A 16,160-nucleotide genomic window follows, 5' to 3' on the forward strand; every position below is an offset into this window, starting at 1 on the left:
ATTTCAACAAAAATTTAACAGTCTGATTGAATGGCAATTAAGAGAGGAACTAAGACCAAATGTAGTCTTCAGGCACTGTAAGGCAGCTCCAATTGTATGCTATACTGTATAGACTTTTTAGGTAGTGACAGGGAGCAAATTTAAGACATTACAGAACCTTCAAGCTTTAAACCATTTCTTCAACAACATAAAGTTACCAATATTGTACAGGAAAATATAGTACCTAAACTGAAATTTAAACTAAAAATAGATCTATTTCCCAAAGTAGGGGGAAAACACTATTAAAAGTAATCCACTTTCAGAGGTTAGAGGTATAGTAGCCCAGTGTTATGCCCTACATTTGATCCTACACATGCACGTGCACGCGCGTGCGCACACACTCACACACATACACACACACAAAATCATCTTTCAAAGGGCAATAACAGAATTAAAAGTTTGGAAATCTAATTCAGTTCATTTCTGTAACAACTAAATCACAAAATTGTGAAATCTAACAAAATAATTGCATTAAGCTGCTAAATTTGAGGACAGGACATCAAATTCACTGTGAAAAGTCTATTTTACATTGCCATTCAACTCTGTATCCAGTACATATAGCTAGCTCAAAGCATTCTTACTTATATTGGTATTTTTTATTCTCTATCCCTCCCCCCCCCCTCCACTCCTCCTTTCCTTCTTTCCCTCCTGTCCCTCTCTCTTCTCTGCCCTCTTTTCTTAAGTAGGATCTCACTATATAGACTGGCCTCAAACTTCTGATCCTCCTGCCTCAGCCTCAGTGTAAACACACACGCACGCACACACGCACGCACACACATACACACACACACATGATCTATTTCTCTATTTCTATTTTACGTTGTATAACACAAATTAATTCACAATCTAGTTTGAAAAAATAGTCTATACTATATACTAGACAAAAAAGTTAATTAGAATCTAGGTATTCCTAATCTAAAACTCTTTCCTTTTACCATGCTAACAGCCAGCAGGTATTAAAGTTCATAATCAGAAGTTTCTCATAAGGTCATAGACTTAAGAGCTAAGTGAACACTGAAAAGGTACATGAGAAATGAAGAAATCACATCAGCCAAGAGGAAATGACTTTTCTCTATTTTTAACCATATGTTGTATTTCCCCATTCTGTATACAAATCTACACTTCCCTTCCTCTACTTCCTTTTTTTCCTAAGCTTAGCTATATAAAATTGAGGTTTAGAATATCAGATATATTTAAAGAAATGTTACAATCCTATTCTTAACAACAGGCTAACTAAACATCCCATCATATCACAGCTGATTTTTTAGTTATTTAATTCATTATTTAATTAGGTAGATTTGTTTGTTATTTGTATGGAGACAGACCCTCATTTTGTACCCAAGGCTGGCCTTACACTGGAAATAGTCCTGCTACAGCCTCCTTAATGCTGGGATTACAGGTGTGTAACCACCTACTGACAAAGGTTACTTTCTATAAACTATATGAGGTTCAAAGCTAACTGTTGATATGGTCATTTCAATTGAAAAAAGCCTTCCCATTGCTGCCATCTCAGACTTGGTAGAATGTTTTTTATAGGATTTAAAGTATTAATAGTATTAAAAGATTAAAAGCTTTTTAGACGATTACTAGTAATTATTCCATGTATAATATAGGAATACTTCTTGAAGAAAAGAGCCTGTTTAATTTTTTTACTACAAATCACTGAATTTTGTTTGATTTGTGAAAATTGCAAAATATTGCTAAAAATATTAAAATGAGACAACTAGTCTGAACCTTATCTCATCATTTACTATGAGAACTTGGGCATATTAAACCCTCCAAGCCTGAGTTTTTCATCTGCAAAATAGTAATGATGATCTTGTATTTTTTTAACAGTAACTCCAAAGTCATAAGACTCAAATTGTTTGTATCAAGGAAATCTCTAAAGTAAATTAAAACTTATTAAGAATTGTCCCTTAAATAGAACATTTTTACTCTAAAACATAAGCAAAATTAGTTTGCACAATATTTGTTAATAAAAAAGTCTGCTCAAATTTCAAGCTCAATGAATGAGTCCATTTATAAAGTATATAATTAAATATATTTCACAAGAGAATGTTTATTCTTAGGGAAGGAGACTACAAATATGTAAGAAAAAAGGTAAAAATCTAAACACACATTGCCACAGGACTTCCTTAAATAGTGTGCTTATCTAGCACTTGTAGAATTCACACAACTTCTCAGTTTGTATATTCATAGTGTAATGTCAAGGCTGAGTCAGAAGTTCTAAATGTGAAAGGTGCTCCACTGTGGGACTTTTCACCTTCTTATTTCCTCAGCTAAAATAAGTCATCTGGTGGCCTTATAGAGATCAGTAAGAAAATGTAAGTAAAGTACTTATCATCTTTGATTATTCTCACCTTTAAATGCTCCTAGGAAAACTGATACTTCATTTTGTGCTCCAGAGTCTAGAACAAGGTATAAGGCCCGTAATCAAAATGTACAAGGTGGGCTGGGAAGGTGGCTCAGTGGTAGAGTGCTTCCCTTGCATGCATGAGGCCCTGGGTTCAATTCCTCAGCACCACATAAGCAGAAAAAGCCAGAAGTGGTGCTGTGGCTCAGGTGGTAGAGCGCTAGCCTTGAGCTGAAAGCTGAGGGACAGCACCCAGACCCAGAGTTCAGGACCCACGACCAGCACACACAAAAAAAAGTACAAGGTAGCAGGCCACCAATGGTTCACGCCTGTAATCCTAGCTACTCAGAAGGCTGAAATCTGATGATCATAGTTCAAAGCCAGCCCCAGCAGAAAAGTCTATGAGACTCTTATCTCCAATAAACCACAATAGAAAACCGGAAGTGACACTGCAGCTCAAGTGGTAGAGCACTCCCCTTGAGCTGAAGAGCTGAGGGACAGTGCCCAGGTCCAGAGTTCAAGCCCCCAATGGACAAAAAAAAAACTACTCAGAAGGTACTAAGTAAGTAGATGTGTTCCCCTACTGATATAACTTAACCTTTCTGGGAATCAATTCTCTGAACTGCATGACATAAACATTAGACTCTAACTTTACTCTAATTAGACACTAACAATCTGACTCTAAAATACGTTTCAAAAAAAAAGTCACATGAAACTGAACCATCATCTTTTTTTTCTTTTTTATGTTTTTTTTTTCTCCTTTTAATTCTAGGGTTTAAATTCAGTACCTTGCTCCTGCTAGGGAGGCACCCTTAACCACTGGATCCTTTCCACCAGACTCTAGAACCATTTCAATTCACATCTGGAAGATCTTGAGATCAGCTTGCTGTTTTCATACTCAACACCCACTGTGATATGCAGGAACTAAGCTCTAGAAGGGAACATTTCCCACCCTCCTTTAGGAATTTTCACTCAGCCATCTCCCACATCCTTCCCTATGCTCATTCCCAAGCAGTCTTTGAAAATATCAAAGCAGCTTCTAGAAAAAGCTGAGAATCTGCCCCAACATGTTTTCTGAGTTAAAAAAGCAACATCTTGGCCAACTTTTCAAGAAAACAGTCTACTACTTCTACAGGACACTAAAAGCCATCTCATGAATGTAATCATGCGTCACCAAGAACAGAGGTCAGAGGTATCAGGTCTCTATGTTTTTTGTTTGTTTTTGTTTTTCCCCAGTAGTGGAAAAATGTACTCCTCTTATTTGTACTGAATACAGGGGAAGAATGCTACATAGGGAGGAGATTAAGTAATGACAAGTATCTGTAACTGCCAATATAGAAATCTTCGTATTTCTCTGTAGAAAGGTTCAAAATAAGGATAAACACACCCAAAGTCTATTTTACAACATGAAGACCCTATACTCCACCACAATCCAAGGTATCTAACCCTACTATTTTAATACTAAACATGTAATTACTGCTTGTTGATTTATAATGTAACCATGTTCTATTATAACTCAAATTTAATATTCTAATTTCATACATTTGGATGAGCAAGTTCTAAGTAAAACAGATAAGACAAAGTATGTTGTTAGCATATATTAACATATGCCTCAATATGCCTTATCCAGGTTGCCATGCTAAAAAGACAAAGACAAAACCCCAAGTATAATCTGGCAATCTTCCTATGACTTTATGGCCAAACTAAGAATTAAAAATGATAACTAAGGTCTCAGTTCTACTAAAGAAAAGCAGTTTCACAAGCCAGGCACAAAGGTTCACTCCTTTTATTCCAGCTACTCTACAAGCAGATATTGGGAAGTAGAAGTGTTCAAGCCAGCCCAGGACAAAAAAAAAAGTAAGATGCCAACTGAACAAATAAGGCAGGCTGTGGTACATAGGCAGAATTGTGATCCAAAGCCAGCTATGGGCAAAACAACAAGATCTTATCTGAAAAATAAAGTATAAAAGGTTGGGATGTAGCTCAAGTGGCAGAGCATCTGCCTGACAAGTGCAAGGTCCAAGTTCAAACCCCGATGGGATGGGAGGGAAGGGCTGGGGAGGGGAGGGAAGGGAAGGTGAGCCATAAACTAAAGAACAAGTTTATTAACCAGTCATGCTATAAACCAAGAACACGTTAAAATCTCTAATGTGGCTAACTTCAAAGACAAAACACATGTGGACTGTTTATTTGTAAAGGGGATAATCTTCTTGTATTTCTATCAGATGGTTCTTCAGACTTCAGTTTCATGGGTTAGAGAGTAAAACAGTTTATTTTAGTTTATCAAGATTAAAGGAATTTGAGAAAATTTCAAACATTTTTATATGATTCATTTGCTCCATCCTGTTTTCAAGTGAACCTTTCTGCATAAGTCAGTAGTCTTTTAAAAGACTATTTGTGGCCAGGAATGGTGGTGCATTATCTATAATCTCAGCATTCTGAAGATTGAGGCAAGAGGATGGAGAGCTGAGGCCAGCCTGAGCTCTATATATAGCAAGATCCTATCTCAGGGGGGAAAAAGAGAAAAGGAATGGAGGAAGAGAGGGAGGAAAAGAAGATAGAAGGGAGGGAAGGAAGGAGGAAGAAAGGAAGGGAGGGAGGGAGGGAAAGTGGGAGGGAAAGGTGGGAAAAGATCAGACCACTTATAGCTAATACTAAGTTATTAGTTACATAACACATTGTGTTACACAGTATACTAAATTCAGAACACTGCTGACCATCATTGCTTTCCGAAGTTCTAATTAACTCAGAGGAAAGAGACTTATCGTTTTGACCAGTCACTAAGATCTTTGTAAATCCACTCTTCTAGAAAATCCACTCCACCAAATAAGCAGCTCTACTACATTGAAAAACAAAACACTGGCCAGAGGGCTTTAACAAAATGTTACTGTTTGCCTGGCTCAGACTTTTAATCCTAGCTGAAATCAGCAGACAGAGGTTCAAGGACAGCAGGGCAAAATGTTCAAGAAACACTATCTCAATGGAAAAAGCTAGGTGTGGCAGTATGCAACTGTCATCCCAGCTATAGCACAAACATAAATCAAGGATTTCATTCCAAGCCAACCCAGACAAAAATGGAGCCAAAAAAGGCCTAGCAGCGTGGCTGGAGCCAAAGAGTGAGTTTTTGCATAGTAAACACAAAGCCAAAGGGACGGGGATGGGGTGAGAACTAGGAAAAGTAGATTTGATCTGAGGGGTTTTCCCCAAAGACATTACAAAACTGCTCACCCTAGTCATTAATAGCTCTTTGTAGTCACCATAAAGAACAGATATGCAACCTAGAACTGTTTTCCTCTTGCCTGTACTGTCCTCCAATACCAGTTTGATTTTTGTACACAGACTCACTCTGTATAACACAGAAAACAAATGGTCAAAGAACCATGAAATATTTAAGGTAAGGTCATAAAGAGCTAAGTTTTTACAGCAAATATACAAATCTATTTTGCACCACTAAGTGCTATAAATATAACATTAAGATGTCTTTAAGGTCTTAAGAATTCATTAATTCAACCAAACATTAGAGCCTGTTATATTGAAATGATCAGTTACAAGGCACAAAGCATTATTCAACCAGTTTCCTTACTTTAGGTAGAACAGGTTCATACTGCATACTGCATACTGCATACTGCATACTGCAACGTGAAGTAGAGAGTACAAACAGCACAGAAGCCATTTCCAGGCTGAATAAGAATTTTATCAAGATGAAAGACCTCACCTAGACCTTGAGGAACAAAACTTTGTGTTTGATTTATTTGAAGGAGAAGGGAGTTGGAAAGAAGGAAGGTTGTAACTTTGGGTGGGGTGAGGAGGTAATTGGCAGGAATAGGATTTGAACTCAGGGCCACTTTAGCCATGCTTCTCTCCCCCCAAGTCCTCGAAGGCTGTTTTAAAATATATTTTCCACAATATATTTATCGATTATATATTATATGACACCATGTGCCTCCTCATTCTACAAGGTCTAGGTAGAGATGCTGATTACAGTGCCTCTCTCAAATCTCATCAAGTTTCCCCACATATATGAACACTGCCTATACTCTGGTCCCCCAGATACACAAACACTTACATTACACACTATCACCACAACAGACTGAGGAGAGTGAGTGATAATGTTGCAAAATTGGCCAAAATTGTAACCTTTGATACAGCAAATGGTTCAATGGTAGGTATGTAATCTAAGTAGGACTGCTCAGGATTCTCTCAAAACTGATGAGGGTGGAAAAAGTGCCTTTGGACTTACGAGATTTTTTTCCTCTTACTGAAACAGTATATTGAGAAATAAATCCAGTACCAGAACAAAATATAAGCAAGATATGCACTCCCATAGAACCATACTTATAGATGGACTTCCCAATTAGGTGAGTCAACAGAATCAGAAACACGAAAGGCCACTACAAGAATGGAACAAAGCCCAGCCTCAACCTCTAAAAGACAAGTAGTCATCTTACCACTCAAATAAAATTTTTGATAATTCCCTAATTTGGTGAATGACTAAAGATCACAAGTTACCTTCATATCTGTAATCCTGTGCCTTCAGGTAACAGCAAAATTTCAGAGTTTAAATATAGCCTGCTGACAGAATGGATCTCATTAATCTAGTTACCAAAATGAAGTGCTTGAGAAGGCAACAATTTCTTACATAGTAATTGCTATACATAGCATCTTCATTCTAGAGACAATATGGAAATCGGCATGCATGCAACCAAAGCCAAAATGCAAATGAAATTCATATGTTCTCATGTTGAAAGCTAGTTGTTTTCTAGATCAGAACTTTATGAACCAATTTTAAGAGAAACCAAAGAATAAAAGAAAAAAACCCAAAAGAATAAAAGAAAACATCAGAAATAATACATACACAGGGCAACAACTCAAAATCAGCTTTGGGAAGTATTCAGAAAAGTTATTTTCTCAAGTACTATGTGAAACATCAGTTACTATCACTTCTGTAAAGCAGACTTCCAAAGTTCAGAGGCTTAAGAACAGTCTTCTCCGTAATCACTTACTATTAAGGAGAAAAAAATGCCAAATAACCCAATGAATATGGTAAAGTGCACCAAAAAAATCATTGAAATAAACATCTATTTTGTTTTTACAAAGTGCAGACTAGAAAATGGAAGGAAAAAAAATCTAACAATTGACTGGTGAGAAATCATTGTTTCTGCTAATACCAAACTTTCTAAACTGACCATATATAAATATTTAATAAAGGGCTACAATCTCTCTTGGATCTGAAGCCAGGTATGTTTTAGAATTTAGAACGTTTCAGGCTATAGGAAGGCTGACAATGTGTGTGTGTTAACATATTTTCCAAAATGCTCAGGCAGAATTCAAGTAGCATGCCATTGACACTTCCATATTTCTACAGCAGAGTATATGTATGTCAGACAAATAACTAATACAGCTCATTTCATTGCCAAATAATTCATTTCAAACTTCAAAAAAAGAAAAACAACCTTCCAGTTTCTAGAGCTCTGAGATTACAACCTGATGTCATAAGAATTCCCTTACAAAGTTTTAGATGTACAAGGTATCCCAGAGATTCATTCTACAAAGGTGATACTTAGCCAGCCACTCAGCACTTAGCTGTTGACATATTCAAGGCACATGAAGTTTCTCCAGGCTATGTTCAATGAGGCAAAGTTACAAAAAAAAAAAAACAAAACAGTAATTTAAAAAGTACCAAAAATTCACAATCTTTCCCCTAAATATAATCAATATTAATATTATTACTTGTACAAGGTGGGAGGGTCTCACTATGTTACAGGCTGGCTCTGAACTCCTAGGCTCAAGCAATCCTTCTGCCTCAGCTATCTGAGTAACATAACACTGGCACACGGGACAGTCAGCTATCACTATTAAATTTTTGGTGACCAAATTTTCACTCTTTCTACACACATTAATATCAATCCTCTACAGTTTTAGTATGGTTTTTTTTTTTCATCTTTATGTTTCTGGCAATCACACACAGGACCTCACATATATTAAATAAGTGCTCTACCACTCCCAAGCCCAATACTTTGTTCCAGTTCATTTGTTTTCCCTTCAAACACATCTGATCTAGAAGTTAAGCCAGCAGCCTATCTTGTTTTATTGTTTTAACTTCAAAAACTCTGACTTTATTTTATGTAACTATTATATACCTATTTTTTATTCATACCATGTTGGGTTTCAGGGGGGAGTTTTGTGGGTTTTTTAAATGCATCTTCAATTTTAATACAAAAATGCATACACAATGGAGACTGTCATTAACAGCATGTTTTTATGACCAGTTGTTTTTTGAACGATTTTTTAAAATATGGTCATTTTAAACTCTAGGGCTTATTTTTGTTTGTTTTTTGGTGCTAGTCCAAGATGCTATACCCTGAGCTTCTTTTGCTCAAGGTTAGTGCTCTACTACCTGAGCTACAGCTCCACTTCCAGCTTTTTTATAGTTTATTGGAGATAAAACTCTTTCAGACTTTCCTGCCTGAGCTGGCTTTGAACTTATCTCAACCTTTGAACAGATCTCAACCTTCTGAGTAACTAGGGTTATAGGCATGAGCCACCGGCACCAGCTTCTCTCTAATACTTCTATTAAATTTTGAGTGATTCTATATCCTATGGCTTAAAAAAAAAAACACCTATTTTTCTAAGTAAGGGAACTTCTTGTGTTCTTACAGACCCAGACTCTCTCCTCTTTTACGAGTAGTTTTGAGGTGGGCCACACCTACTTACACAGCCCATGACCTCTAAGCCTGGCTGGTGCTCTTGTACTAGGTGATAGCAGGAAATTTACAGTTCCTGAGTCTGAGCCATCTGGCAAATTGGCTACTTCTGTCCTCACTTCAGGTCCAAAGCTTTTAAAAGCAACAGCAGGGAGCAGATGAGTTCAGCCTTCTTTCATCCAACTGCAGACCTGCTCCTAGTCTCATCCAGTGTATCTGGCTTCCATTCCTTGTGTAGTTATTTCTACCAGCTCTGGAATCCAGAATCTAACTACATGTTCTGTCTCCATTGTTAGTATCTGGAGATGTTTTACCTTGAGTATTACTATTCTACTCTTTGTTTTTTTAATTGAGGGGGCAGGGGACAGGGTAGTTGAGACAGGTTTATTTAGTCAAACAAAACCATAATAACAACTAGCATTCATTCAGCACATATATTTTATATTTATTTATTAAGACTTTCACAGCAATCTTATGAAGTACTTACTGTTATTAAATTCATTTTATGGGGCTGGGAAGGTGGCTTACTGGTAGAGCACTTGCCTTGTATGCGTGAAGCCCTGGGTTCGATTCCTCAGTACCACATAAACAGAAAAAGCCAGAAGTGATACTGTGGCTCAAGTAGCAGAGAGTTAGCCTTGGGCAAAAGAAACTCAGGGACAGTGCCCAGGCCCAGGACAGCCAAAAAAAAAAAAAAGAAGCATTTTATGGTCATGAAAGCAGAGGCCTAGGGCAAATAGACAATTTTCCCAAGATCACCAACTAATAAGAACCAAGAGTCCATCCATATGTCTAATTTGAGAAATCATGTTCTTAACTTCCATCCTTACCAGAAAACTCTTTATAATTTTGGTTCTCTTATCCTCCTACTTAACTGTGAACATTCTGTACACAGGCAGGATTTTCATCAACAAAATGAAAATGGAGCCATATTCTGGACCCATGTTTTATTTAGTGCTACTCAATCTAGGCCTATACCTGTCAGAAACACACTCTTCAATACTCAATTTTTTTCTTAGAGCCTTAGCTCCAAGAACCTCCATGCTTGTCCCTGGGTTCCCAGAACCATCCATGCAAGCTCTCTCCTCTGCCCTCATATGTAATGCCCAGAAAAAGACATTCTTAAGGCATTCATACAAAGTGTCTCAGAGAGTCTTGTTTTTCCATTCTTTCATAGCCCAAAACCTAAATCTTAAAGGATTAAATACAAATTTAATATAAGCAAAAGGCATGCAATAATCCCAAAATAGTCAAACCCAATTTTAGGCTCCACTAATAAAAGCATAGGGTTTTGAAAAGTGAAGGTTATCAGCCCATCTATATGTAAAAAAAAATAGTTTAATAGCTACTAAGGACCAGGCAATATGTAATAGACTAGGAACCCATTTGTTTTCATTTTTTTCTAGTTGCATATATTTTTCTCCTTTAATCCTCATTGCAGACCGCTCTGAGAATCAGAAATACAGTTTAAAAAAATAAAAGTACTCTTCAGAAAGTTTAGTAAAGGAGGAAAAAAGTGATATGGAAGAGACTGTTGATGCTTGATCACCTAAAGTCCTTACAGACTGTTGTTCCTAGGTTTACTACCCAATTTTAAAACACAGGGTCGGTCCACTGTGAAGTAGAGAATAGAAGAAAAGAATAAAAAGGGTCTACAGAACTTAAATGCCTAGGAAGCAGTATTTGGGAAGAGCTCAATATTTGCTGATTAGAAAATTGCAGCTGTTTCCCTCTTAATATAACTTAAAACCATGAACCTTAAACAACCTGTAATTGCTATGTCAGAGGAAGTTATAGGCTTTTTGAACTCAGTGCTTTCTGAAATCAATTCTAGAGCTTACAATTATTTGCTATAATGAATAAGCAGAGCTGTGCCTAAAGAAAATAAAAAGAACATGAAAGTGGAGGCGGAGCTACTAGTTAGGAAGCCAATTCAAAATCTAAACATTTTGTGTGAAAATGGAGCAATGAAGCTTGTTGAGATCGGTTTGGGGATAGGGAAAGGGAATGAGGGAGTATAACAGAGGGTGAATCTGATCAAGGTACATTGTATGCATAAATGAAATCTTGTACAACTAATCGATGCCAATTACAAAATATATTTTCAAAAAATCTAAACAAAAGAGACAGTAAAGTCACAAACAGTGAGGTTCCAGCTATCATTAACAGGTGCAGGAGCCATGGGGAATATGCAAATTTAAGCAACAGATAATTTGACTTGGTATATGTGATTTTCAAGGTCAGCAAGTCATTCAGATGGTGATACATAATAGACAGTTAAAATGAGGCTCTGAGTATGTAAAAGTGTTCAATAAGAAGCCTGGACCCCTACACCCTCAGCTCCAGTCACCAAGCCAATCACCAGGCAGCTCACCAACAGAGGGTCTCTGCCTCCAAATGATCCTTCAAAGGCAGATATCCTACTTCACTCTTGCTTAACTTCTAGTCATCTGTAAGAATTCTCAGGTATCATTTTTCCAAACCCCACTTAGTTCTCACCAGGAAAATGGTACCAGGAGAATGGGTCCTACCTTCCACTCTATATATACCCAGTTTTTAACACCTCACCTAAAATAGCATGTACTTGAAAGACATAGAGAGAACAGACATGGCATGTGCTCACCACGACTTGGAAAGCACAGTATTCTCTTAGAGGTGACCGCTGTAGAAATGAACTTGGATAAGATTTCCAAAGGAAAGACAACTAAGTAGTCCTAAATATAGGTAGTCATCATGGAAGGACTTCAACTAGGGAACAGTTCCCAAAATGTTTCCTGAATTCTTTCAGCCCTAAATACCTCACCTGTAACATAATGACCATTATTCCTATCTCATATGGTGCTGAGAAGCTTAAATGAGGTAGCACATATAAAGCAACTATTATAGACATATAGCACTAATTTACTATTCCCTTCTTCCTAAACCCACCTAAAAACATGATAAAACCTGACCCAATTTCTTTCTTTTTTCCTTTCTCTTTCTTTTTTCTTTTCTTTTCTCTCCTCTCTCTACCTCCCTCCCTACCCTATATTCCTCCCTTTCCTTCTTTCCAGGATCTTACTATATAGTTCAGATTGGCTTTGAACGCTCAACCCTGATAAAGAACTACTGCCCTAGAGCTAGGCACCTATAATCCTGGCTATTCAGAAGGCTGAGACCTAAGGACTTAAGATCAAAGCCAGCCCAGTCAGGAAAGTCTGTGACTCTTAGCTCCAGAAAGCCACAACTGGAGCTGTGGATGGATGCTACCCTTGAGCAAAAGGCTAAGACAGTGGCCAGGCCTTGAGTTCAAAAACAAAAAAACTTCTGGTGACATACTAAAACCATAAAAAGAAAGTTGGGGATATAGTTCGGTAATAAAAAGATTGCAGTTGCCTAGCATACTTAAGTCTGCAAAAATAAATACATAAAAGTAAGTTAAATTTTAAAAGATTAAAAAAAAGAACTACTACACAGAGCTGAAATGATAAAAATTCTAAATTCTTTCATTAATATCTACAAAGACAGCTCAATAATTTACTTGTTCCCAATGGACTGTTTTCTGTTCTATACAATAAATGTATAATGTATAAAGCATTCTTCTTAACAGGTAACCAAAACTGATAGCTACCCTTTGCTATCAAGCAAGTCATCCCAGATCAGCTTAACTAAGTCCAACCCAATAAAATATCATGCTGAAACTCTGAAAATCAAACTATTACAGTGTAATAAAAATAGAAACAGCCAATCCCAAGAGTCTACAATTAAGATTTGTCCCAGTAATCAAAATATCTACTCCATTGACTTTGAGTCCGAAGGCAACACTATGTTAACAGTGTATGTATAAAATGAATTTTGATTGCATAAGGAATTTTATAAGTTTTAAACAGACACTAAAGACAAATCTGTGCCTTTCTCCTTGTTGGTAAAATGGAGATAATTATGGCATTAGCCTTATAGGATAGTTAAGGGGTAAGTTATATTATGTGAAATGCTGAAATAGTGTCTGGCATATACATATCTGAGTAGTAAACAGTAGTAGTTATTCTTTTAAAGGATGCATAAGCAAACAGAAGCATGGCTGGGTAGAGTCAAATAATGAACATGCACTCAGATGCCTTGAGTTCATGTTCCTATTTCTTTAATGCTTTTGGTTTGGACTTCAGTGTTTGTTGCCCTTTTTAAATCATAGAGCTGTCTAATATGATAGGAAAGCATTGTGAAGATAAACCACCAGCATTGCATTTTTAATTAAGAGAAAATACAAGGTCTGTGTTTTAGAAGCATAGTAGGGAAAAGTTGAATCATGCAATTTGGTGGAAGCCTCTCAAAGGATATACTTTTTTAAGGATAAGTACATGCCTTGAACTCTGGTAGGTCTGATTTAAAAGCCCTGAATGCCATCATACCTTATTGCCCCCACATCTTTGCAATCCCAGCACTTGGGAGGCTGAGGCAGTAAGATTGCACTGGAGGCCAGCTTAGACTTTGTAGCAAGACTGCTTGTTGTTGTTGTTGTTTAAAGCCCTGGCTTTTTTCTAAATTTGAAGGCTTAAAAAATAACTACCTGAGAGGCAGAGATTAGGAGAATGGTAGTTTAAACCCATACAGTGCAAAAATGTTCACAAAACTCCATCACAAAACAATAGTAGTGCCCCTCGCCGTGACTCACACCTGTAATCCTAGCTACTCAGGAGATCTGAGGATCGTGGTACAAAGCCAGCCCAGGCAATAAAGTCTGTGAGACTCTTACCTCCAATTAACCACCAGAAAACCAGAAGTGGCTCAGTGGCTCAAGTGGTAGAGCTGAAGAGCTCAGGGACAACTCCCAGGCCCAGAGTTCAAGCCCCACAACAGACAACAACAACAACAAAAAATTGTAAATAAATAAAAGTTGGGTGAGAGTCATTCTAACTTCAGGAAGCATAAACGGGAGGATCAAAGTTTAAGCCTGCCAGGGCTTAACTAGGGTCTACTGGAAAAACAATTCAAACAGAAAGGTTTAGCTAGAAATGTGGCTCAAGTGGTAGGGAACACCTTTCTAGCAAGCACATGGCATACGTTTAAACCACAGGACCACTACCAAAAACAACAACAACAAAAAAGAGTAAATAAAAATAAGACATCTGAGGGGCTGGGAAAGTGGCTCAGTGGTAGAGCGCTTGCCTTGCATGCAAGAGGCCCTGGGTTCGATTCCTCAGCACCACATAAGCAAAAAGAAAAAAGCCGGAAGTGGTGTTGTGGCCCAAGTGGTAGAGTGCTAGCCTTGAGCTGAAGAGCTGAGGGACGGTGCCCAGGCCCAGAGTTCAGGCCCCACGACCGGACCCCCCCCCCCCCCCGCAAAAAAAAAAAAAAAAGACATCTGAGTTACTTTTTTTTTTTAATATTCTTGGTACTAGAGAGGCACAGTAACACTTTGGGGGCAGTATTAAAGACACTGGAAGAGATTTGGTCCTTCTCCACTCAAAACAGCATTAATGCCAGGTGCCGGTGGCTCATGCCTGTAATCCTAGCTACTCAGGAGGCTGAGATCTGAGGATCGCGGTTCAAAGCCAGCCCCGGGCAGAAAAGTCCCTGTGGGACTCTTACCGCCAATTAACCACCAGAAAATCGGAAGTGGCGCTGTGGCTAAAGTGGTAGAGCGCTCGCCTAGAGCTGAAGAGCGCAGGGACAGCGCCCAGGCCCAGAGTTCAAGCTCCGTAACGGACCCAAAAAAAAAAAAAAAGCATGAACACACTATCCAGCCCCAAAAATTCTCAATTGCCTTATTTATTTTTTGTTGGCAGTACTGGAGTATAAATTCAGTGACTCCAGCTTGCTAGGTAGAGGCTCTACCAAATGAAGCCATGTCTCCAGTCATAATTCATTCTTTTGGAGGAAGAGTGATGTTAGAAGAAATGAGATTTGTCTTGCATAATCAGAGTCGCCAGTTTTAAATCACTTTTATCTATTCTTAGTAAGAAAAATCATTGCTTCCAATGAACATTACAAAATCATTAAAGATGGTGTATACTGTACTTTATACTTAATAGGAAGGAATGTTTTAACAAACGACGTTCTAAAGGTAAAAAGAAACATCAACTTATAAGCAAAATCAATTACATAGGACAGCGGTTGGGGCAGAACTGTCTCCGCTGCTATCAAATGCGCAAATTAAGAACAAAAACAAAATCAGTCTTTCCTATTCATTCAAGAAAATGCTGCCCCCAATCTACACCCGCCACCCGCCGAGCCTCGGAGCGGAAGTCTGAATCTCAGGCCGAGGATTTTTCCCAGGGGATGGCTTGTCAGAGTCCACGCGCCCTTCAGCAACACTTCCCAAAAGATATATCTTGCCCCAGGGTACAACAGGTAGTGGCCTCCTTCCAGCTGGAAGGTGAGAGCACCTGGACGCTGCTTGGGACAGGTCTCCACCCGACGCGCCAACCCAGCCAGGGTGGACGCGCACGTGGCGCCCCTTGCAGACTCGGCTCCCTGGCAGGCTGCTGTGATTGGTCAAGAGCTGCCAGAGCCCGAGCTGCATTGGAACAGGAGACGACTGGGCAAAACTGAAAGGCGCCAAGGCGAGATCGTGGCCACGCCGGCAACGCTGCAGGTCCCGCGTTTTTGGTCCCATGTAGGCAGAGGGGCACCATCCAGCGTCGGGGCTGCGTAACCCCACCTGGCCCTGACTTGCTGCAAGCGTCTTTACCCTCCTCCCCACGTCGCGCAGCGCTCACCTCAGCGCTGGCGGCGCCTCCACCTTCAGCTTTTTGGGCTTCGGTTCTTCCTCAGAAGCTGCCATCTTCACACTCCCGCCCGACTTTGGCTCAAGCACGGGCTCCGCCCCTTGACTTTATTGCTCCGCCCTCCCGCACGCGCGCACCGCCTTCTTTCCCATAAGCCCCGCCCCTCTGTGCCCTGCCCATTACACAACTCTACTCCACAACCATTGGTTCTACCGTTTGCCTGCACAGCTATTGCCCCGCCTCCTCATGAACACGCCTCACAGTTAGGGACCCCGTAATAAGTTAGGCGGTGGAGGAGCGCCTGTATGCAGATAGTGCTGGACTCCTTATTCTTCTAGGTGCCGGGTGATGTCGAAG

General features: G+C 39.0%; 1 protein-coding gene across 1 annotated transcript in view; it reads right to left on the bottom strand.

Annotated features, from left to right (window-relative positions):
- The window catches only part of Adk (adenosine kinase), a 411,200-nt gene extending 395,295 nt beyond the window's left edge, over positions 1 to 15,905 (bottom strand). The window contains exon 1 of the mRNA XM_042690120.1: positions 15,795 to 15,905. Within this exon, the coding sequence (XP_042546054.1) occupies positions 15,795 to 15,859 (65 nt within the window). The 5' untranslated portion in view covers positions 15,860 to 15,905. The remainder of the gene's footprint in view (positions 1 to 15,794) is intronic.
- Between the last annotated feature and the right edge of the window lie 255 nt (positions 15,906 to 16,160).

Source organism: Dipodomys spectabilis, unplaced genomic scaffold (genome assembly GCF_019054845.1).
Source record: "Dipodomys spectabilis isolate Male_0828 unplaced genomic scaffold, ASM1905484v1 ptg000136l, whole genome shotgun sequence".
Classification (NCBI taxonomy): Eukaryota; Metazoa; Chordata; class Mammalia; order Rodentia; family Heteromyidae; genus Dipodomys; species Dipodomys spectabilis.